This window comes from Oncorhynchus gorbuscha, linkage group LG14, assembly GCF_021184085.1.
Source record: "Oncorhynchus gorbuscha isolate QuinsamMale2020 ecotype Even-year linkage group LG14, OgorEven_v1.0, whole genome shotgun sequence".
NCBI lineage: Eukaryota > Metazoa > Chordata > Actinopteri > Salmoniformes > Salmonidae > Oncorhynchus > Oncorhynchus gorbuscha.
In genome coordinates this window covers 75,964,963-75,988,438 of record NC_060186.1, presented here as the reverse complement: position 1 = coordinate 75,988,438, position 23,476 = coordinate 75,964,963, and the positions used below count along the sequence as shown (strand labels likewise).

The 23,476-nt window shown below is 45.2% G+C and overlaps 1 protein-coding gene across 1 annotated transcript in view; it reads right to left on the bottom strand.

Annotated features, from left to right (window-relative positions):
* LOC123995409 (sushi domain-containing protein 6-like) overlaps positions 1–23,476 on the bottom strand; it is a 69,222-nt gene that overhangs the window by 35,734 nt on the left and 10,012 nt on the right. The window contains exon 2 of the mRNA XM_046298992.1: positions 6,643–6,808. Coding sequence (XP_046154948.1) covers positions 6,643–6,769 — 127 coding nt within the window. The 5' untranslated portion in view covers positions 6,770–6,808. The remainder of the gene's footprint in view (positions 1–6,642; positions 6,809–23,476) is intronic.

The window sequence follows — 23,476 nt, the reverse complement described above, 5'->3', positions numbered from 1 at the left end:
CATCCCTAACCCTAGCATCATGTCCACTGTCCTCCTCCACATCCCTAACCCTAGCATCATGTCCACTGTCCTCCTCCACATCCCTAACCCTAGCATCATGTCCACTGTCCTCCTCCACATCCCTAACCCTAGCATCATGTCCACTGTCCTCCTCCACATCCCTAACCCTAGCATCATGTCCACTGTCCTCCTCCACATCCCTAACCCTAGCATCATGTCCACTGTCCTCCTCCACATCCCTAACCCTAGCATCATGTCCACTGTCCTCCTCCACATCCCTAACCCTAGCATCATGTCCACTGTCCTCCTCCACATCCCTAACCCTAGCATCATGTCCACTGTCCTCCTCCACATCCCTAACCCTAGCATCATGTCCACTGTCCTCTACATCCCTAACACCATATCCACTATCCTCCACTCCTCTCTGCCCTTTAGTTTGTTCTGGACCAGAGGTGAGCCATTTCCCCTTTCTCACAGAAAACACACACACACACACACACACACACACACACACACACACACACACACACACACACACACACACACACACACACACACACACACACACACACACACACACACACACACACACACACACACACACACACACACACACACACACACACACACACACACACACACACACACTTTCCCAAGAGCATCAGGACTAAGGTCCTCTTGGAGCAATAGGATCCTGTGGTTCTAGTGATTAACTGAGCCATATCTTTCTTTTGGGACACCGGGACCTGGTCTGTGTGAAAGAGTGACTAAGCCCCCGCCGTTCACTTCCTGCCCAGCCTTTCCTCGGAATCAGTGAGAGATTTAGTCCTAACCATCTGGTAAATGCTATACTACTAGAAAATTCAAGAGACTGAATCAGAGCAGAGCTGTAGATGTGTCCAGAGGGAGAGAGAGAGAGCACTTATTGTAACTGACTACAATGAACTAACAACTTATAATTTATTCCCCATATTGACAGTTTCTCTGAGATCACATTCTCTGGAACTACACAGCTGTCTAGAGACAGCTGCTTCCCCTTGGTGTGTGTTACAGAATAACATACTGTAGCATAGAGGCATGCGAGTTCAAACTCTCTATACTAGAGGTCGACCGATTAATTAGGGCCAATTTCAAGTTTTCATAACAATCGTAAATCGGTATTTTTTGGGCACCGATTTGCTGTTTATTTTATTTTATCTTTATTTAACTAGGCAAGTCAAATAAGAACACATTCTTATTTTTAATGACGGCCTAGTAACTGTGGGTTAACTGCCTCGTTCAGGGGCAGAACAAGCTCGGGGGATCCAATCTTGCAACCTTACAGATACCTAGACCTGCCTCTTTCTCGTTGCACTCCATAAGGAGACTGCCTGTTACGTAAATGCAGTAAGCCAAGGTAAGTTGCTAGCTAGCATTAAACTTAAATCATAATCACTAGTTAACTAGACATGGTTGATGATATTACTAGATATTATCTAGCGTGTCCTGTGTTGCATATAATCTGAGTGAGCATACAAGCATAAAAGTATCTAAGTATCTGACTGTAGGCAAAGCATACACGTAAACATTCAAACAGCACTTTCGCGCGTTTGGCCAGCAGCTCTTCGTTGTGCGTCAAGCATTGCGCGGTTTATAACTTCAAGCCTATCAACTCCCGAGATGAGGCTTGTGTAACCGAAGTGAAATGGCTAGCTCGTTAGCACGCTAATTGTCACTAATTCCTATAATAACTACAATCTAATACTTGTTACCTGGGAATATTGAAGACTCATGTTAAAAGGAACCACCGGCTTTCATATGTTCTCATGTTCTGAGCAAGGAACTGAAACGTTAGCTTTCTTACATGGCACATATTGCACTTTTACTTTCTTCTCCAACACTTAGTTTTTGCAATATTTAAACCAAATTGAACATGTTTCATTATTTATTTGAGGCTATAAATTGATTTTATTGATGTATTATATTAAGTTAAAATAAGTGTTCATTCAGTATTGTTGTAATGGTCATTATTACAAATAAGTAAATAAAAATTGGCATCGGCTTTTGGGGGGGGGGGGGGTCTTCCAATAATCGGCATAGGCTTTGAAAAATCATAAAATCGGTCGACCTCTACTCTATACATCCGTTTTCACATCCTGTGTCTTCAATGTTCCGGTGACGCCTGTTTGGCAAGTTTCTTTGAAGCCTGTTTGACACAACAAGTCTAAATATGCCCGACGAATAGGTCTACATTTCTGCTCACTATTCATCTCTATTACCCTGCCGTGACTTTGTTTTTTCCTGTGGCTTGAATAAGCCTGTCAAGAGTAATGGAATTCGATATTCATGAAACCCTCCACCAGACTAATCCTTCGGCTCCTGTATGCGATGTGTCCTGTGGGAATAAGGTGTTATGATGGGAGAGTACATGGTGAGATGGCTAGAGGGAAGGAAATGAAGGCTTGGGACGTTTCTAAACATCAAATCCTTGCTACCTTCGTACTGGTTTCCTCAGTTCCTCCCAAAGCTCATTGGAGGAGGATTGATCTAAGGTACCTCCCTCTGACCTCCTCTTCCAATGAGCTTTGAGAGGAATTAAATATGAAACAAGGACAGAGGAAAATAATTCAGACAAAGTCACAGACTAAAATGGTAAATGAGACCAATCCAGCCCTAGACCAGAGGATGAGAGATATTAAATAAACATGGGCCTGTAAAGCTGATAATAATAATAATAATAATAATAATGTTTCTGCCATCTCTGTGATCTGTTTTTCTGGTGGGAGTAACCAACAGCAACATCGCCAGCCAACAAGACGACTAACCAACAGCAACATCGTCAGCCAACAAGACGAGTAACCCAACATGTTTCTAGCCAACAAGACGAGTAACCAACATCGCCAGCCAGCAAGACAAGTAAACAACATCACTAGCCAACAAGACAAGTAAAACAACATCAACATCACTAGCCAACAAGACAAGTAAACAACATCACTAGCCAACAAGACAAGTAAAACATCAACATCACTAGCCAACAAGACAAGTAAACAACATCAACATCACTAGCCAACAAGACAAGTAAACAATATCACTAGCCAACAAGACAAGTAAACAATATCACTAGCCAACAAGACAAGTAAACAACATCAACATCACTAGCCAACAAGACAAGTAAAACAACATCAACATCACTAGCCAACAAGACAAGTAAACAACATCACTAGCCAACAAGACAAGTAAACAACATCAACATCACTAGCCAACAAGACAAGTAAAACAACATCAACATCACTAGCCAACAAGACAAGTAAACAAACATCACTAGCCAACAAGACAAGTAAAACAACATCAACATCACTAGCCAACAAGACAAGTAAACAACATCAACATCACTAGCCAACAAGACAAGTAAACAATATCACTAGCCAACAAGACAAGTAAACAATATCACTAGCCAACAAGACAAGTAAACAACATCAACATCACTAGCCAACAAGACAAGTAAAACAACATCAACATCACTAGCCAACAAGACAAGTAAAACAACATCAACATCACTAGCCAACATGACAAGTAAACAACATCACTAGCCAACAAGACAAGTAAACAACATCACTAGCCTACAAGACAAGTAAACAACATCAACATCACTAGCCAACAAGACAAGTAAACAACATCACTAGCCAACAAGACAAGTAAACAACATCAACATCACTAGCCAACAAGACAAGTAAAACAACATCAACATCACTAGCCAACAAGACAAGTAAACAACATCAACATCACTAGCCAACAAGACAAGTAAACAACATCACTAGCCAACAAGACAAGTAAACAACATTAACATCACTAGCCAACAAGACAAGTAAACAACATCAACATCACTAGCCAACAAGACAAGTAAACAACATCACTAGCCAACAAGACAAGTAAACAACATTAACATCACTAGCCAACAAGACAAGTAAACAACATCACTAGCCAACAAGACAAGTAAACAACATCACTAGCCAACAAGACAAGTAAAACAACATCACTAGCCAACAAGACAAGTAAACAACATCAACATCACTAGCCAACAAGACAAGTAACATCACTAGCCAACAAGACAAGTAAACAACATTAACATCACTAGCCAACAAGACAAGTAAACAACATCACTAGCCAACAAGACAAGTAAACAACATTAACATCACTAGCCAACAAGACAAGTAAACAACATCACTAGCCAACAAGACAAGTAAACAACATCACTAGCCAACAAGACAAGTAAACAACATCACTAGCCAACAAGACAAGTAAACAACATCACTAGCCAACAAGACAAGTAAACAACATCACTAGCCAACAAGACAAGTAAACAACATCACTAGCCAACAAGACAAGTAAAAAACATCAACATCACTAGCCAACATGACAAGTAAACAACATCACTAGCCAACAAGACAAGTAAAACAACATCACTAGCCAACAAGACAAGTGAAACAACATCACTAGCCAACAAGACAAGTGAAACAACATCACTAGCCAACAAGACAAGTGAAACAACATCACTAGCCAACAAGACAAGTAAACAACATCACTAGCCAACAAGACAAGTAAACAACATCACTAGCCAACAAGACAAGTAAACAACATTAACATCACTAGCCAACAAGACAAGTAAACAACATCAACATCACTAGCCAACAAGACAAGTAAACAACATCACTAGCCAACAAGACAAGTAAACAACATTAACATCACTAGCCAACAAGACAAGTAAACAACATCACTAGCCAACAAGACAAGTAAACAACATCACTAGCCAACAAGACAAGTAAAACAACATCACTAGCCAACAAGACAAGTAAAACAACATCACTAGCCAACAAGACAAGTAAACAACATCAACATCACTAGCCAACAAGACAAGTAACATCACTAGCCAACAAGACAAGTAAACAACATTAACATCACTAGCCAACAAGACAAGTAAACAACATCACTAGCCAACAAGACAAGTAAACAACATTAACATCACTAGCCAACAAGACAAGTAAACAACATCACTAGCCAACAAGACAAGTAAACAACATCACTAGCCAACAAGACAAGTAAAACAACATCACTAGCCAACAAGACAAGTAAACAACATCACTAGCCAACAAGACAAGTAAACAACATCACTAGCCAACAAGACAAGTAAACAACATCACTAGCCAACAAGACAAGTAAACAACATCACTAGCCAACAAGACAAGTAAACAACATCACTAGCCAACAAGACAAGTAAACAACATCACTAGCCAACAAGACAAGTAAACAACATCAACATCACTAGCCAACATGACAAGTAAACAACATCACTAGCCAACAAGACAAGTAAAACAGCATCACTAGCCAACAAGACAAGTGAAACAACATCACTAGCCAACAAGACAAGTGAAACAACATCACTAGCCAACAAGACAAGTAAACAACATCACTAGCCAACAAGACAAGTAAACAACATCACTAGCCTATGTCAATCTACTGTCCCCCACCGAAGACTCCTTGCTTGTTTCATCACGTTGTTAAGAATTTATCATGACGGTCTTAATCCATAACCGTCTGGAACATAATTATAATTGTGCCAGCCCTAACGCGCACACACACACACACACACACACACACACACACACACACACACACACACACACACACACACACACACACACACACACACACACACACACACACACACACACACACACACACACACACACACACACACACACACACACAGAGAGAGAGTACAGAGGGGTAGGAGGGGAACTATTTTCAGATGGCACATTAAAAAGGGAAATCAATTAGAGCTCTGAAAAAAGCATCCCTGGGGCCACTGCATCACACCACACCCCTCTACACACAGACATCTGCCTGCTTCGGTAAGGATATCTAGCAAGGCTCTCAAGCAATCTGTGTGGAGTGTGTTTTTGTGCAGGGTGAGGAGCAACGCAGCAACGACCTTCTGGAGCAACGAAGACGAGAGAAAGGAAAAACCGAGGGAGGGGTACAAAGACTCCACGCATGAATGGGTATGCTGCGTCAGTGTATCTGTGCTGCATCAGTGTGTCTGTGCTGCATCAGTGTATCTGTGCTGCGTCAGTGTGTCTGTGCTGCGTCAGTGTGTCTGTGCTGCGTCAGTGTGTCTGTGCTGCGTCAGTGTGTCTGTGCTGCGTCAGTGTGTCTGTGCTGCGTCAGTGTGTCTGTGCTGCATCAGTGTGTCTGTGCTGCGTCAGTGTGTCTGTGCTGCGTCAGTGTGTCTGTGCAGCGTCAGTGTGTCTGTGCAGCGTCAGTGTGTCTGTGCAGCGTCAGTGTGTCTGTGCTGCGTCAGTGTATCTGTGCTGCGTCAGTGTGTCTGTGCTGCGTCAGTGTGTCTGTGCAGCATCAGTGTGTCTGTGCTGCGTCAGTGTGTCTGTGCTGCATCAGCGTGTCTGCGCTGCGGCGGCGTGCGTGTCTGCGCTGCGCCGGCGTGCGTGTCTGCGCTGCGGCGGCGTGCGCGTCTGCGCTGCGCCGGCGTGCGCGTCTGCGCTGCGCCAGCGTGTGCGTCTGCGCTGCGCCAGCGTGTGTGTCTGTGCTGCGCCAGCGTGTCTGTGCTGCGCCGGTGTGGGTATTTCTTTGGATGGCGCTGTCTCTTACCTGATGCGTGTCCGTGGGGGAGCAGGGAGAGGAGGAGGAAGAGGATTGCAGACGTAGCCAGCCTGTGGACTGGAGAGGTAGAGGAGGCCAGGGCTCTCGTCTCACACAATACCATTCCATCACTCATCTTTTCCCCTGGAAACTCTACAGTCCTCAAAGCCTTAACCTGCAGGGCAGGGGAGACAAATTAGTACAGTATCAACATACAGCAACGATTACATAACAGAGAGAACGTGAGAGAAACAGAGGCAGAGAGAGAGGATTTATTCTGCAGTCTGAACTCTCTGCAACACATTTCAGTTGGATTACTAATCCAGAGGATGGTAGATTGACAGTGTGTGTGTAGCGCGCTGACCTCCTCAGGAGGAGAGAGAGAGAGATGCCAAGAGGTGACCATAGAGACGAGTCCCCTCAGCCAGCTGGTCCCGAGGCTCAATTCACTAACTTCTACCACCCAACCAAGGCTGTGTCTAGATTTGACAGTTCATGCAGCTTTAGTAGTCTGAACATAGGGCTCTCTGAACATAGGGCTCTCTGTTTATCTAGGTAAGTCAGTTAAGAACAAATTCTTATTTACAATGACGGCCTACCCCGGCCAAACCTGGACGACGCTGGGCCAATTGTGCGTCGCCCTATTGGACTCCCAATCACGGCCGGTTGTGATACAGCCTGGATTCGAACCAGGGTTTCTGTAATGACGCCTCAAGCACTAAAATGCAGTGCCTAAAGACCGCTGCAACATACCCTGGAGTGGGCTACCATGTCTACAGTGTCCAGAATCTCTTTTCCTGCACTACATTCAAATGCCAGCTATGCATCCTAAAAACAGTGGAATAAACTAAATATGGTAACACAACAACTGATGTAGCTAACTACTGTAACGAACTAGCCAGCAAACAACGCTAAAGGGGTTTCATAACTCGCTCCTCCCACGCTAAGAATAGATTTCCTCCACCGTTATAGTGAAAAGGGTTTCTCTCAGTCCCAACACGCATACATTTTCTGGAGACTTGTGGGAGGAGTGCTGATGACGTCGCCCAATGTGCTTCCGGTAGCCAGAAAAGCGCCCAGGCGGTGGAGAAGACAACACATCACCTCCTGATGTGGTCCGATCTGAACACAATCAGACCACAAAACCACTTGTCAAATTAAAATCAAACTTTAGTCACACGCGCCGAATACAACAAGTGTAGACTTTACTGTTAAATGTTTTACTTACAAGCCCTTAACCAACAGTGCTGTTCAAGAAGAGTTAAAAAAATATTTACCAAATAAAATAAAATCAAAAAAAATTATAAAAAATAACAATAACAAGGCTATATACAGGGGGTACCGATACAGAGTCATTGTGTGGGGGTACAGGTTAGTTGAGGTAATTTGTTCATGTAGGTGGGGTTGAAGTGACTATGCATAGATAATAAACAGCGAGTAGCAGCAGTGTACAGTGGTCATTTGATTAATTGTTCATCAGTCTCATGGCTGGGGGGTAGAAGCTGTTAAGGAGCCTCTTGGTCCTAGACTTGGTGCTCCGGTACCACTTGTTGTGCGGTAGCAGAGAGAACAGTCTATGACCTGGGTGACTGGAGTCTCTGACATTTTGATGGGCTGGTTTGTGCGTCTAGACTAGAGGTCGACCGGTAATGATTTTTCAAAGCCGATACAGATTATTGGAGGACCAAAAAAAGATGATACCGATTAAATCGAGAACTGTTTTTTAATATTTATTTGCAAGAATGACAATTACAACAATACTGAATCAACATTTATTTTAACTTAATATAATACATCAATAAAATCAATTTAGCCTCCAATAAATAATGAAACATGTTCAATTTGGTTTAAATAATGCAAAAACACAGTGTTGGAGAAGAAAGTAAAAGAGCAATATGTGCCATGTAAGAAAGCTAACGTTTAAGTTCCTTGCTCAGAACATGAGAACATATGAAAGCTGGTGGTTCCTTTTAACATGAGTCTTCAATATTCCCAGGTAAACAGTATTAGGTTGTAGTTATTATAGGAATTATAGGACTATTTCTCTCTATACGATTTGTATTTTATATACCTTTGACTATAGGCACTTTAGTATTGCCAGTGTAACAGTATAGCTTCCGTCCCTCTCCTCGCTCCTACCTGGGCTTGAACCAGGAACACAACGACAATAGCCACCCTCGAAGCAGCGTGACCCATGCAGAGCAAGGGGAACAACCACTCCAAGTCTCAGAGCGAGTGACGTTTGAAACGCTATTAGAGCGCACCCCGTTAACTAGCTCGCCATTTCACATCGGTTACACCAGCCTCATCTCGGGAGTTGATAGGCTTGAAGTCATAAACAGCGCAATGCTTGAAGCACAGGGAAGAGTTGCTGGCCAAACGCACGAAAGTGCTGTTTGAATGATTGTTTACGAGCCTGCTGCTGCCCACCACCGCTCAGTCAGACTGCTCTATCAAATCATAGACTTAGTTATAACATAATAACACACAGAAATACGAGCCTTAGTTTCTGGATTTGACCATATTAATGACCTATCATTTCGAAAACAAAACGTTTATTCTTTCAGAGAAATACGGAACCTTTCCGTGTTTTATCTAACAGGTGGCATCCCTAAGTCTAAATATTCCTGATAAATTGCACAACCTTCAATGTTATGTCATAATTACGTAAAATTCTGGCAAATTAGTTTGCAACGAGCAAGGCGGCCCAAACTGTTGCATATACCCTGACTGGCGTGCAAGAGAAGTGACACAATTTCACCTGGTTAATATTGCCTGCTAACCTGGATTTCTTTTAGCTAAATATGCAGGTTTAAAAATACATACTTCTGTGTATTGATTTTAAGAAAGGCATTGATGTTTATGGTTAGGTACAGTCGTGCAACAATTGTGCTTTTTTCGCAAATGCGCTTTTGTTAAATCATCCCCCAGCATTGCATCGATTATATGCAACGCAGGACAGGCTAGATAAACTAGTAATATCATCAACCATGTGTAGTTGACTAGTGATTATGATTGATTGATTGTTTTTTATAAGATAAGTTTAATGCTAGCTAGCAACTTACCATGGCTTCTTACTGCATTTGTAGTTAACTGTAAGGTTGCAAGATTGAATCCCCGAGCGGACAAGGTAAAAATCTGTTGTTCTGCCCCTGAGCAAGTCAGTTAACCCACTGTTCCCCTGAGCAAGGCAGTTAACCCACCGTTCCCCTGAGCAAGGCAGTTAACCCACCGTTCCCCTGAGCAAGGCAGTTAACCCACCGTTCCCCCGCGCAAGGCAGTTAACCCACCGTTCCCCTGAGCAAGGCAGTTAACCCACCGTTCCCCCGAGCAAGGCAGTTAACCCACCGTTCCCCTGAGCAAGGCAGTTAACCCACCGTTCCCCTGAGCAAGGCAGTTAACCCACCGTTCCCCTGAACAAGGCAGTTAACCCACCGTTCCCCTGAGCAAGGCAGTTAACCCACCGTTCCCCTGAGCAAGGCAGTTAACCCACCGTTCCCCTGAGCAAGGCAGTTAACCCACCGTTCCCCTGAGCAAGGCAGTTAACCCACCGTTCCCCTGAGCAAGGCAGTTAACCCACCGTTCCCCTGAGCAAGGCAGTTAACCCACCGTTCCCCTGAGCAAGGCAGTTAACCCACCGTTCCCCTGAGCAAGTCAGTTAACCCACCATTCCCCTGAACAAGGCAGTTAACCCACCGTTCCCCTGAGCAAGGCAGTTAACCCACCGTTCCCCGAGCAAGGCAGTTAACCCACCGTTCCCTGAGCAAGGCAGTTAACCCACCGTTCCCCTGAGCAAGGCAGTTAACCCACCGTTCCCCTGAGCAAGTCAGTTAACCCACCGTTCCCCTGAGCAAGGCAGTTAACCCACCGTTCCCCTGAGCAAGGCAGTTAACCCACCGTTCCCAAAATACAGTTAACCCACCGTTCCCCGCGAAAGGCAGTTAACCCAATCGTTCCCCCGCGCAAAAAGTTAACCCACCGTTCCCCTGAGCAAGGCAGTTAACCCACCGTTCCCCTGAGCAAGGCAGTTAACCCACCGTTCCCCTGAGCAAGTCAGTTAACCCACCGTTCCCCCGTGTGAAGGCAGTTAACCCACCGCCCAGAACAAGGCAGTTAACCCACCGTTCCCTGAGCAAGGCAGTTAACCCACCGTTCCCCTGAGCAAGGCAGTTAACCCACCGTTCCCCCCGAGCAAGGCAGTTAACCCACCGTTCCCCGAGCAAGGCAGTTAACCCACCGTTCCCCCGAGCAAGGCAGTTAACCCACCGTTCCCCGAGCAAGGCAGTTAACCCACCGTTCCCCTGAGCAAGGCAGTTAACCCACCGTTCCCCTGAGCAAGGCAGTTAACCCACTGTTCCCCTGAACAAGGCAGTTAACCCACTGTTCCCCTGAACAAGGCAGTTAACCCACCGTTCCCCTGAGCAAGGCAGTTGACGCACCGTTCCCCTGAGCAAGGCAGTTGACCCACTGTTCCCCGGTAGGCCATCATTGTAAATAAGAATTTGTTCTTAACTGACTTGCCGAGTTAAATAAAGGTTGTAGTTGTTTTTATATTTATTTTTATTAAAATCGGCCAAATCGGCATCCCAAAATACAGATTTCCGATTGTTGTGAAAACTTGAAAATCGGCCCTAATTAAAAATCGGCCATTCCGATGAATCGGTCGACCTCTAGTCTCTTCTTTTCAATGCAATCTTCGTATTCTGATAGCAGAAGCCACATGTGAGTGTGAAGTGTAGACAGGACCAAAGCCTCAGGACAACTCAGAAAAATCTGGCGAAATTATCACTAAGCAAAAAAAAAAAAACTAAAATATATCACCTATTAGAATGAAACCATGACAAATAAAAATACATGCGATTTGGCACTAAAACACGAGTGTACAAGGAGCTAGACTATCTGACCACTATGACTGATAGTGGTTTTCTATGTTTTATTTATTTATTTTTATTTTACCTTTATTTAAATAGGCAAGTCAGTTAAGAACAAATTCTTATTTACAATGACGGCCTAGGTTAACTGTTTACATACCCTACATTACTCATCTCATATGTATATACTGTACTCGATACCATCTACTGCATCTTGCCTATGACGTTCTGTACCATCACTCATTCATATATCTTTATGTACATATTCTTATCCCTTTACACTTGTGTGTGTATAAGGTAGTAGTTTTGGAATAGTTAGGTTAGATTACTGGTTGGTTATTACTGCATTGTCGGAACTAGAAGCACAAGCATTTCGCTGCACTCGCATTAACATCTGCTAACCATGTATATGTTTCAAATACATTCGATTTGATTTGTTCAGGGGCAGAATCGGGGATATGACCTTTCATCCTTTCGGTTACTTTCGGTCCAATGCTCTAACCACTAGGCTACCCTGCCGCCCCTGAGCACGGTTTGGCCATAGAGACTGGTCCTTACAGGCAAACCTGGCAGCCCAGAGATCATTATGCCCCCAGGAAGAGATCTATTTGATTATTCATATTAGCATATTCTGTGTTGTAATTGCTGTTAATACGAGTACCAACATCACTGTTATCGCTTCATTACAAACAGTCTGGTATATTCCCGTCTTTGGCCATCGTTCTTATATATGTTTACTTTGAAAGGAAAACACTTCCATTGTCAATGTCAATAAAGTAAACTGAATTGAGAGAGTCAAAGAGAGCGAGAAAGTCCTGTTTACACTCTGACAGTATCAGAGACAGACAGAGGCCTACGTATCGTTACATTAGCTCTCCCATTACAGAACACATCAGTTTCATCACCATCAGCTTGAAAACTTCCTCTGATCTCTGCTGTGGTCTGCTCACACTGCTGCTGTCACACTAAAAACAGACTTTCTGAACTGTGGAGGACTACACTGGGAAATATAATATGCTAGCTATATTAATATGCTAGCTAATCTACTGGGATGGACGAGAAATATGTCAAGGTAAGAAAAAAAAAGGGGGAAAAGAGAGTGAGACTCGACAGTAAAACAAGAACACAGACATTGGAGCTGAGGGCACAGAGAGAGACGAGGAAAGACAGAGAGAGACAGCGGGACAGAGAGCAAGAGAGAGAGACGGCGAGAGAGAGACAGAGACAGCGGGACAGAGAGCAAGAGAGAGAGAAGGCGAGAGACAGACAGCGAGAGAGAGAGACAGACAGCGAGAGAGAGAGACAGACAGCGAGAGAGAGAGAGACAGCGAGAGAGAGAGACGGCGAGAGAGAGACGGCGAGAGAGAGACGGCGAGAGAGAGAGACGGCGAGAGAGAGACGGCGAGAGAGAGACGGCGAGAGAGAGACGGCGAGACAGAGAGAGAGACAGACAGCGAGAGAGACAGACAGCGAGAGAGTGAGAGACACAGTGGGACAGAGAGAGAGGGAGCAGTAGTGACTTCCAGTATTCAGAGCAGAAGCGGAAATCCCGCCGCCCCATCCACCAGCCCCCCCCAATCCACCCCCCCCCACCACCACCCCCCAATCCACCACCACCCCCCAATCCACCACCACCCCCCAATCCACCACCACCCCCCCAATCCACCAGCTCCCCCCCCCAATCCTCCAGCCCCCAGTCCTGAACCCAGAGGGGAAATTAACCGTTGGGTTCCAAGAAACAGCTGGGGATGAAGAGAAGAAAGGAGCAAAGTCAGCAGAGAGAGAGAGATGTTTTACAGTTAAACCCCTTTAAACCAGCAGGGCCTGAGTGAGCCCTCCCAGAGAAACAACCCGTAACACTATTGCTCTAGGGGTGAAAACAAAAACAGACAAATCAAATCCACATCCAGGAATCAAGGTCATTAAAACACAAATGAGATCCAGGTGCAGAACCTTGATTGCTAGACTAGGGAGCGATAGCCTAGCGCTAGGCTGCTTTAGTCATTAGTCAGCAGGCATTGGCGGAAGCCTGGCAGGCAGCGTACCTCAGGAGAGAGAGGGCAGCGGGTCCATTAGCTCAGACAGCCAGTAGTCAGAGCCAGCCTGCTGATCTGGTAGCTATTGATAGCCATAAGCTAATAGCATGGTTACTGAACATAACAGTAGCAAGCTATCCCTGCAGGCCAGGCAGCATGCCTTAGGAGAGTAGAGGGCAGCCTGCTGAGCGCCTTGTAGCTGCTAGCTAATAGCATGGCGCTGCTAGCTAGCTAACAGCATGGCGCTGCTAGCATGGAGCTGCTAGCATGGAGCTGCTAGCATGGAGCTGCTAGCATGGAGCTAACAGCATGGAGCTAACAGCATGGAGCTGCTAGATAATAGCATGGCGCTGCTAGCTAACAGCATGGAGCTGCTAGCATGGAGCTGCTAGCATGGAGCTAACAGCATGGAGCTGCTGAGCTGAATAGAACAGAGGAGGAGGGAAATGTGATTGGCTCCTGTTTTTGCTTGCATTAGAATGGAGGCCTGGTAGGTAACAACACAAGACTGGCACAGACCTAGTGGCAAGACACACATGCCTGATGGCGACACTCAGAAAAATGGCTGGTGGAAGGTGGCAGAGAGTGACGCATGGGCCTTTGGCAAGGACTACGTTGGCACAGTGGCACTGCATCATGCCAAGAGGCCAGTCTGAACAGAACAACAATCCATCTGGCTAGAAGTATGGCCAACAGAAAGAAAAACAGTCAAATGTTGGGTGTTATCGTTATCAGTGCATTGGTTGCACTTGTAATGCACTGCAGGATATAATGAAAAGCTTTTGTTGACGCAGATGGGACAAGATGGCCCCGCCTCTCTAATCGACAACAAACAAACACAAAATCTACATCAACTGTTATATTGTGTTAGTTCAAAGGAGCTCTTCAGATGTAGCCTAGCTGGTTGTACGACTGTTTGACAGTGTTTGCAAAGCAGTGAAGCTGCTATAGCAGAGACTGTGATCTGTGAAGGTACGCCCAAAGCAGTGAAGCCGCTATAGCAGAGACTGAGATCTGTGAAGGTAACGCCCAAAGCAGTGAAGCTGCTATAGCAGAGACTGAGATCTGTGAAGGTAACGCCCAAAGCAGTGAAGCTGCTATAGCAGAGACTGTGATCTGTGAAGGTAACGCCCAAAGCAGTGAAGCTGCTATAGCAGAGACTGAGATCTGTGAAGGTAACGCCCAAAGCATTGAAGCTGCTATAGCAGAGACTGAGATCTGTGAAGGGAAGCCCAAAGCAGTGAAGCTGCTATAGCAGAGACTGTGATCTGTGAAGGTAACGCCCAAAGCAGTGAAGCTGCTATAGCAGAGACTGAGATCTGTGAAGGGAAGCCCAAAGCAGTGAAGCTGCTATAGCAGAGACTGAGATCTGTGAAGGGAAGCCCAAAGCAGTGAAGCCGCTATAGCAGAGACTGAGATCTGTGAAGGGAAGCCCAAAGCAGTGAAGCTGCTATAGCAGAGACTGAGATCTGTGAAGGGAAGCCCAAAGCAGTGAAGCTGCTATAGCAGAGACTGAGATCTGTGAAGGGAAGCCCAAAGCAGTGAAGCTGCTATAGCAGAGACTGAGATCTGTGAAGGTAACGCCCAAAGCAGTGAAGCTGCTATAGCAGAGACTGAGATCTGTGAAGGGAAGCCCAAAGCAGTGAAGCTGCTATAGCAGAGACTGAGATCTGTGAAGGGAAGCCCAAAGCAGTGAAGCTGCTATAGCAGAGACTGAGATCTGTGAAGGGAAGCCCAAAGCAGTGAAGCTGCTATAGCAGAGACTGAGATCTGTGAAGGTAACACCCAAAGCAGTGAAGCTGCTATAGCAGAGACTGAGATCTGTGAAGGGAAGCCCAAAGCAGTGAAGCTGCTATAGCAGAGACTGAAGTCTAAGGATGTGGAAAAGTAAATCCAAACCTATTAAATCCAAGGTTGTGAAATCCTTCCAACACAAAGCAGCCCGATTAGCCTGTAGCCGAACTACATTAAGATTGCCAGGAGAACCTCTTATACTTCCTTCTCTTGTGCAAAATCTATTTTTCTCCTTTATATTCCTAAAATCATCTGACCTCATGTGTCTCCTCCATAGTCTTCTTGTCCTCTGCAGAGGCACGTAACCAAAGGTTACCAGGAGGCATGGACACGTGCTGCGTGATCGATTCACTCTAGGATGATGGTGTCACCACACCTGCTACTTTAGATTGGATTACACTGATTGGTGTTAATGATAATAACTGTGTGATAAGAGTTTTTTTTTGTAATAAACACATTAAAAGTTGCAATAACCTTAATATTACTCTGCTTCTATTGGCCCAACCTTTCCGTTGAGCTCTCAGCTGGCCCGTCATCAAAGCATTCTAAGAATAGTTCTGGTCTCTGTCATCCAGTTTCACCTTACACACAATGACAATAGAAATGAATGTTTCCTGGTTTGATACGGCCAGGAATAGACCCATCTTCACAGTTTGTTTCTGTTGACAGACTGGTTTGTTCAAACTTCCTTAATAAATAAAAATAAAAACACTCTGGCCCACACAATACAGCCACTGCTGAAAACAGATATCTGACTGGAAATTAATTGGTAGAAAAACAACAAATACCGATAGCATCAAAACAAAATTATGAAAATAAATCAATTTAGGCTAGATATCTGAATTGGTGCCCACGACAGATGTTATTCTGGATGTCGTGTAGTAAACTAGTTAATTAACTTACAACCCATGTAGTCAGACGAAACAGAGTATCTATGTTAAACAATGTTATGTGCAGCAGGCTAGCCCAACACGAGCATGCTAGCCCAACACGAACATGCTAGCCCAACACGAACATGCTAGCCCAACACGAACATGCTAGCCCAACACGAGCATGCTAGCACAACACTAGCAGGTTAGCCCAACACGAGCATGCTAGCTAGCACAACACGAGCATGCTAGCCCAACACGAGCAGGCTAGCACAACACGAGCATGCTAGCACAACACGAGCATGCTAGCACAACACGAGCATGCTAGCACAACACGAGCAGGCTAGCCCAACACGAGCAGGCTAGCCCAACACGAGCATGCTAGCACAACACGAGCATGCTAGCACAACACGAGCATGCTAGCCCAAACATCAGCAGGCTAGCACAACACTAGCTAGCACGTACATGCTAGCTAGTACCCATCTTCTAATTCTATATATATATATATATATATATATATATATATATATATATATATATATATATATATATATATATATATATATATATGCCATTTAGCAGACGCTTTTATCCAAAGCGACTTACAGTCATGTGTGCATACATTCTACGTATGGGTCTAAATGACATTTCACCAACCATGCCATTTGTGGCGGTAACATGCTATCCTCTCTGGCACAATTCCACATCCTGTCTCATCTCGTATGTCTCACAGCGTCTGTGGTGTGAGAAGGGATCTGCTGGATCCAGACTATTAAAATCTGATCTTGGGCCTGTCCCAAATGGCACCCTATTCCCTGTATAGTCTAATGCACTAATTTTGACCATGGCCCATAGGGTTCCAGTCAAAAGTAGTGCACTATATATGAAAAGTAGTGCACTATATATGAAAAGTAGTGCACTTTATATGAAAAGTAGTGCACTATATATGAAAAGTAGTGCACTTTATAGGGAGCCATTTGGACTCAGCCTTCTGTCTGGGTAAGAGGGAATAACTCCCAGAACTACTCTACTGTAATCAGATTGCTGCTGTAAATCAGATTACAAACTCAGCAAAAACCTGGGTAGAAAATGGTGTCTAATCTTGAAAAGTGGACAATTCTTACTGTCCACTACTCTTATTTAATTTAGTCCTCCGTGTTGGAGCGTGAAGCCTAAGATTTTCACTGTACCCTGCAATCACACCTGCAACCCTGTACATGTGACCATTAAACACTGTGAATCGGACCAACTCTGCCCTCAGAAGTAGGCCTTGTGTTGTCAGTCAACAAGAAGAGTGAAAATAGTCTAGTCCTCCTGGTCATGAGGTCTCTAACTAGTCATGTCAGCCTAATGTACACTACTGTTCAAACGTCTGGGAACACAGATAGCAGGGGAGAGAAGGCATGTGTCTAGGGAACACAGAGAGCAGGGGAGAGAAGGCATGTGTCTAGGAAACACAGAGAGCAGTGGAGAGAAGGCATGTGTCTAGGAAACACAGAGAGAGCAGGGGAGAGAAGGCATGTGTCTAGGAACACAGAGAGAGCAGGGGAGAGAAGGCATGTGTCTAGGAAACACAGAGAGCAGGGGAGAGAAGGCATGTGTCTAGGAACACAGAGAGCAGGGGAGAGAAGGCATGTGTCTAGGAAACACAGAGAGAGCAGGGGAGAGAAGACATGTGTCTAGGAAACACAGAGAGAGCAGGGGAGAGAAGGCATGTGTCTAGGAACACAGAGAGCAGGGGAGAGAAGGCATGTGTCTAGGAAACACAGAGAGCAGGGGAGAGAAGGCATGTGTCTAGGAACACAGAGAGAGCAGGGGAGAGAAGGCATGTGTCTAGGAAACACAGAGAGCAGGGGAGAGAAGGCATGTGTCTAGGAAACAGAGAGAGAGCAGGGGAGAGAAGGCATGTGTCTAGGAACACAGAGAGAGCAGGGGAGAGAAGGCATGTGTCTAGGAAACACAGAGAGCAGGGGAGAGAAGGCATGTGTCTAGGAACACAGAGAGAGCAGGGGAGAGAAGGCATGTGTCTAGGAAACACAGAGAGCAGGGGAGAGAAGGCATGTGTCTAGGAAACACAGAGAGCAGGGGAGAGAAGGCATGTGTCTAGGGAACACACAGAGAGCAGGGGAGAGAAGGCACGTGTCTAGGAACACAGAGAGCAGGGGAGAGAAGGCATGTGTCTAGGAACACAGAGAGCAGGGGAGAGAAGGCACGTGTCTAGGAACACAGAGAGCAGGGGAGAGAAGGCATGTGTCTAGGAAACACAGAGAGCAGGGGAGAGAAGGCACGTGTGTCTAGGAAACAGAGAGGGAGAGAAGGCATGTGTCTAGGAAACAGAGAGAGCAGGGGAGAGAAGGCACGTGTCTAGGAAACACAGAGAGCAGGGGAGAGAAGGCATGTGTCTAGGAAACACAGAGAGAGCAGGGGAGAGAAGGCACTCAGTGTCTGCAGTGAAGAGATTGCACAGAGAGCAGGGATGGAACTGATGGAGCTGATGGAGCTGATGGAGCCAGGCTGTCTGAGGAACACAGAGAGCCCAGAGAAAGAGAGATGGAGGCATGTGATCTATCCGATTTTTGAAACAGAGCACTCAGTGTGCCAGGGAACTGCATGAATTGATAAACACCACATTATATGGGGTTAGTGTTCCCAGATTGCCATCTGATAGGTCTGACTAATGTCTTGAATTCAGCCCTCTGCTCTGATGGAACTGATGGAGCTGATGGAGCTGATGGAGCCAGGCTGTGGCTGAGGGAAAAGGGAGAGAGAGCCCAGAGAAAGAGAGATGGAGAGATAGCCCATGATCACGACTCTGATCCGATTTTTGTGAAGAGCTTTCCACTAGATGTTGGAACATCTGAACATCAAGGCTTTCACATTTGGAACATTACTGCTATAACAGCCTCCAGTCTTCTGGGAAGCATAAGATGTTGGAACTTATCTTTCATATCAAGCAAGATTTTGGAACATAAATAAATAAATAAATGTTGGAACATTACTGCACATTGATAAACAACATTACTGCTATAACAGCCTCCAGTCTTCTGGGAAGGCTTTCCACTAGTGTTCCCACATGGCCATATCTCCATGTTTACAGCACTGGATGTTGAACATTACTGAAAAGCCTCCACTTCTGGGAAGGCTTTCCAAGATGTAACACATGGTCTAACAGCCTCCATTCTGGGAAGGCATGCTGTTGGAACATTACTGCTAAAACCTGTGTGGAATGGAAGAAGACCAAAGGCCACTGAAATAGGATAAAGCTGGTTAAATCTGTGTACAGTGAGTGTGTTTTGCAATTGAGAAATTATTCTGGGAAGGCTTTCCACTAGATGGGAACATTGACAGTTTTGGGAAGGCCAGATCTTGGAACATCTGAAAATAACATATAGATGTTGGAACATGACCAAAAGTGTTTCCACTAGATGGAACACCCTCCACTCTTCTGGGAAGGCTTTCCACTAGATGTTGGAACATTACTGCTATAACAGCCTCCACTCTTCTGGGAAGGCTTTCCACTAGATGTTGCATTACTAAACAGCCTCCAGTCTTCTGGGAAGGCTTTCCACTAGATGTTGGAACATTACTGCTATAACAGCCTCCAGTCTTCTGGGAAGGCTTTCCACTAGATGTTGGAACATTACTGCTATAACAGCCTCCAGTCTTCTGGGAAGGCTTTCCACTAGATGTTGGAACATTACTGCTATAACAGCCTCCAGTCTTCTGGGAAGGCTTTCCACTAGATGTTGGAACATTACTGCTATAACAGCCTCCACTCTTCTGGGAAGGCTTTCCACTAGATGTTGGAACATTACTGCTATAACAGCCTCCAGTCTTTCTGGGAAGGCTTTCCACTCTTCTGGGAGATGTTGGAACATTACTGCTATCTGCTAACAGCCTCCAGTCTTCTGGGAAGGCTTTCCACTAGATGTTGGAACATTACTGCTATAACAGCCTCCACTCTTCTGGGAAGGCTTTCCACTAGATGTTGGAACATTACTGCTATAACAGCCTCCACTCTTCTGGGAAGGCTTTCCACTAGATGTTGGAACATTACTGCTATAACAGCCTCCAGTCTTCTGCGAAGGCTTTCCACTAGATGCTTTCCACTAGATGTTGGAACATTACTGCTATAACAGCCTCCAGTCTTCTGCGAAGGCTTTCCACTAGATGTTGGAACATTACTGCTATAACAGCCTCCACTCTTCTGGGAAGGCTTTCCACTAGATGTTGGAACATTGCTGCTATAACAACCTCCAGTCTTCTGGGAAGGCTTTCCACTAGATGTTGGAACATTACTGCTATAACAGCCTCCAGTCTTCTGGGAAGGCTTTCCACTAGATGTTGGAACATTACTGCTACAACAACCTCCACTCTTCTGGGAAGGCTTTCCACTAGATGTTGGAACATTACTGCTATAACAGCCTCCACTCTTCTGGGAAGGCTTTCCACTAGATGTTGGAACATTACTGCTATAACAGCCTCCAGTCTTCTGGGAAGGCTTTCCACTAGATGTTGGAACATTGCGGCGGGGACTTGCTTCCATTCAGCCACAAGAGCGTTAGTGACGTCGGACACTGATGTTGGGGCGATTTGGCCTGGCTCACAGTCGGCGTTCCAATTCATCCCAAAGGTGTTCGATGGGGTTGAGGTCAGGGTTCTGTGCAGGCCGGTCAAGTTCCAACATCTAGTAGAAAGCTTTCCCAGAAGACTGGAGGTTGTTGTAGCAGCACCTTCCCCAAACTGCTGCCACAAAGTTGGAAGCACAGAATCGTCTAGAATGTCAATTGTAGGCTGTAGCGTTAATTATTTCCCTTCGCTGAAACAAAGAGGCCTAGCACAAACAATGAAAAGCAGCCCCAGACCATTATTCCTCCTCCACCAAACTTTATAGTTGGCACTATGCATTTCGGGCATGGTGATCTTAGGCTTGTGTGCAGCTGCTCAGCCATGGAAACCCATTTCAGGAAGCTCCCGACAAACATTTATTGTGCTGATGACGTTACTTCCAGAGGCAGTTTGGAACTCAGAAGTGAGTGTTACAACTGAGGACAGATTTTGTACACGCTACACACTTCCGCACTCAGCGGTCCCCATTCTGTGACCTTAAAAAGTTTCTACTTCACAATAACAGCACTTACAGTTGACCGGGGCGGCTCTAGCAGGGTAGAAATTTGACTGAACTGACTCGTTGGAAAGGTGGCATGCTTTGAAAGACTCGGAGCTCTTCAGTAAGGCCATTCTACTACCCGTGTTTGTCTATGGAGATTGCATGGCTATGCTGGATTTATACACCGGTCATCAATGGGTGTGGCTGAAATAGCTGAATCCACTAATTTGAAGGGGTGTCCACAAAGTGTGTGTGTGTATGTGTATGTGTAAAGCGTCTGCTAAATGGCATATATTATTATTATTATTATTATTATTATAGTGTAAGTATGTTATTCTCTAACCTCAGTAATGTCCTGGGTAGTAGTACGTTATTCTCTATCCACTAATTTAAAGGGGTGTCCACATACTGGTGTATATATAGTGTATGAGGCCGTTGGACCTTTAAGCAGTAACACTCCTTAAAAGCATTAAACACACCAAGAATCACACTGCCGATAGGAACTTATCACAGTGGGTGAGACAGGTACGCCCGATGGCGACACTCACAGAAATAGACCATAGAGTAAGTATACACATAGGCCTATTCCTGGGAGAAACACACACACACACATGGCGACCCTTGATAATCAGGTCCGGTACCCTCCTGCCATCACCTTTCCTTTCTGTTCCCAGTGGAGAGGCAACAGTGTCACCTGCATGCAGGCTGGTGGGAGGTGGCAGAGGGTGACGCATGGGCCTTTGGCAAGAACTACGTTGGCACAGTGGCACTGCATCATGCCAAGAGGCTAAGTCTGAACAGAACAACAACCCGTCTGGCTAGAAGTACGGCCTTATCACAGTGGCCGGTGTACCTGCTGTGTGCCGACCCGGTTCTACCGGTTCTACTTGTTGAATCAAAATGTTCGTCAGTGGCCAACAACTCGACTTCGAGCCAATCAGAGAACACAAACCCCCATGTGCAGGAACAAAATATATATATTTTTTAGAGTGGGAATTTTCTCCGTACGTTCATAGATGAGCTAGTCACACTTGTTATGCAATGTAGGCTATGGGATGTTAGCTAGCTAAGTGCACGGAGGCAATGGACACAACACTAACTACTTCCTGCAAGCTAGCTAACCAGTATTGATATTCTAATAAAATCACAATGGATCAGCTAGTTTCCATTAAACAGGTGCCCATGTTAGCTAGCTAGCTAAGGACACTGCACTATGATGTGCTAGCTAGCGAATATGCTAACATTAGCTACCTAAACACTTGGCTATGGGCTGGCAATTGGCAGTATGTGATTATGGAGAGTGAATTTTTTTGTTTCTTTGTAGTCTTGCTAGGTATTTATCTAGCTGTGGCCATCCGGCTAGCATCATCAAGGGCATTCTACAAAATAGCAACATTAGAGCAGATAGCTTGGAACCTAGACTAATAACCCCCACCCAACAAAGTAGAATACCTGTTAGGCAACTGTATAAACATATGTGGTCAACCCTCAGTCAGAGTTACTGGGTGTGCAGGCTTTTCATCAAGCCCTGCTCAAACACTTAGTTTATCAAGGTCCGGTTGAGCAGCTGATCTCTAAAATGTGATTTGTTAGAGCTCTCCAGGAGGATGGTTGACCCCCCCATGAGTTATCCCGGGGGATGGTTGACCCCCTTCCCCCCATGAGCTCTCCCAGAGGATGGTTGACCCCCTCCCCCATGAGCTCTCCCAGAGGATGGTTGACCCCCTTCCCCCCATGAGCTCTTCCGGAGGATGGTTGACCCCCATTGATGTAAAACATTGCAACATTTCAACCAAATACGTTTTATGCCTTTTGCAATAATTCACTCATTCAATATATCAAAAGATCAAATAAATGGCTACGGTAGGCTACAAATCTTTTTATTCAGCTGAAGAAAGCCCACACATTTTCAGGAAATGTACCTTTTCTAATATACCGTAATTGCTGGACTATTAAGCGCACCTGAATATAAACCGCACCCACTGAATTATTTAAAAAAATATGTATTTTGTACATAAATAAGCCGCACATGTCTATAAGCCGCAGGTGCCTACCGGTACATTGAAACAAATGAACTTGGTCACTATCTTCCTCCTCCTGTGCACTGAAACCACTGAAGTCATCTCCTTCGGTGTCGGAGATGAATAGCCTCAGAATGGCTTC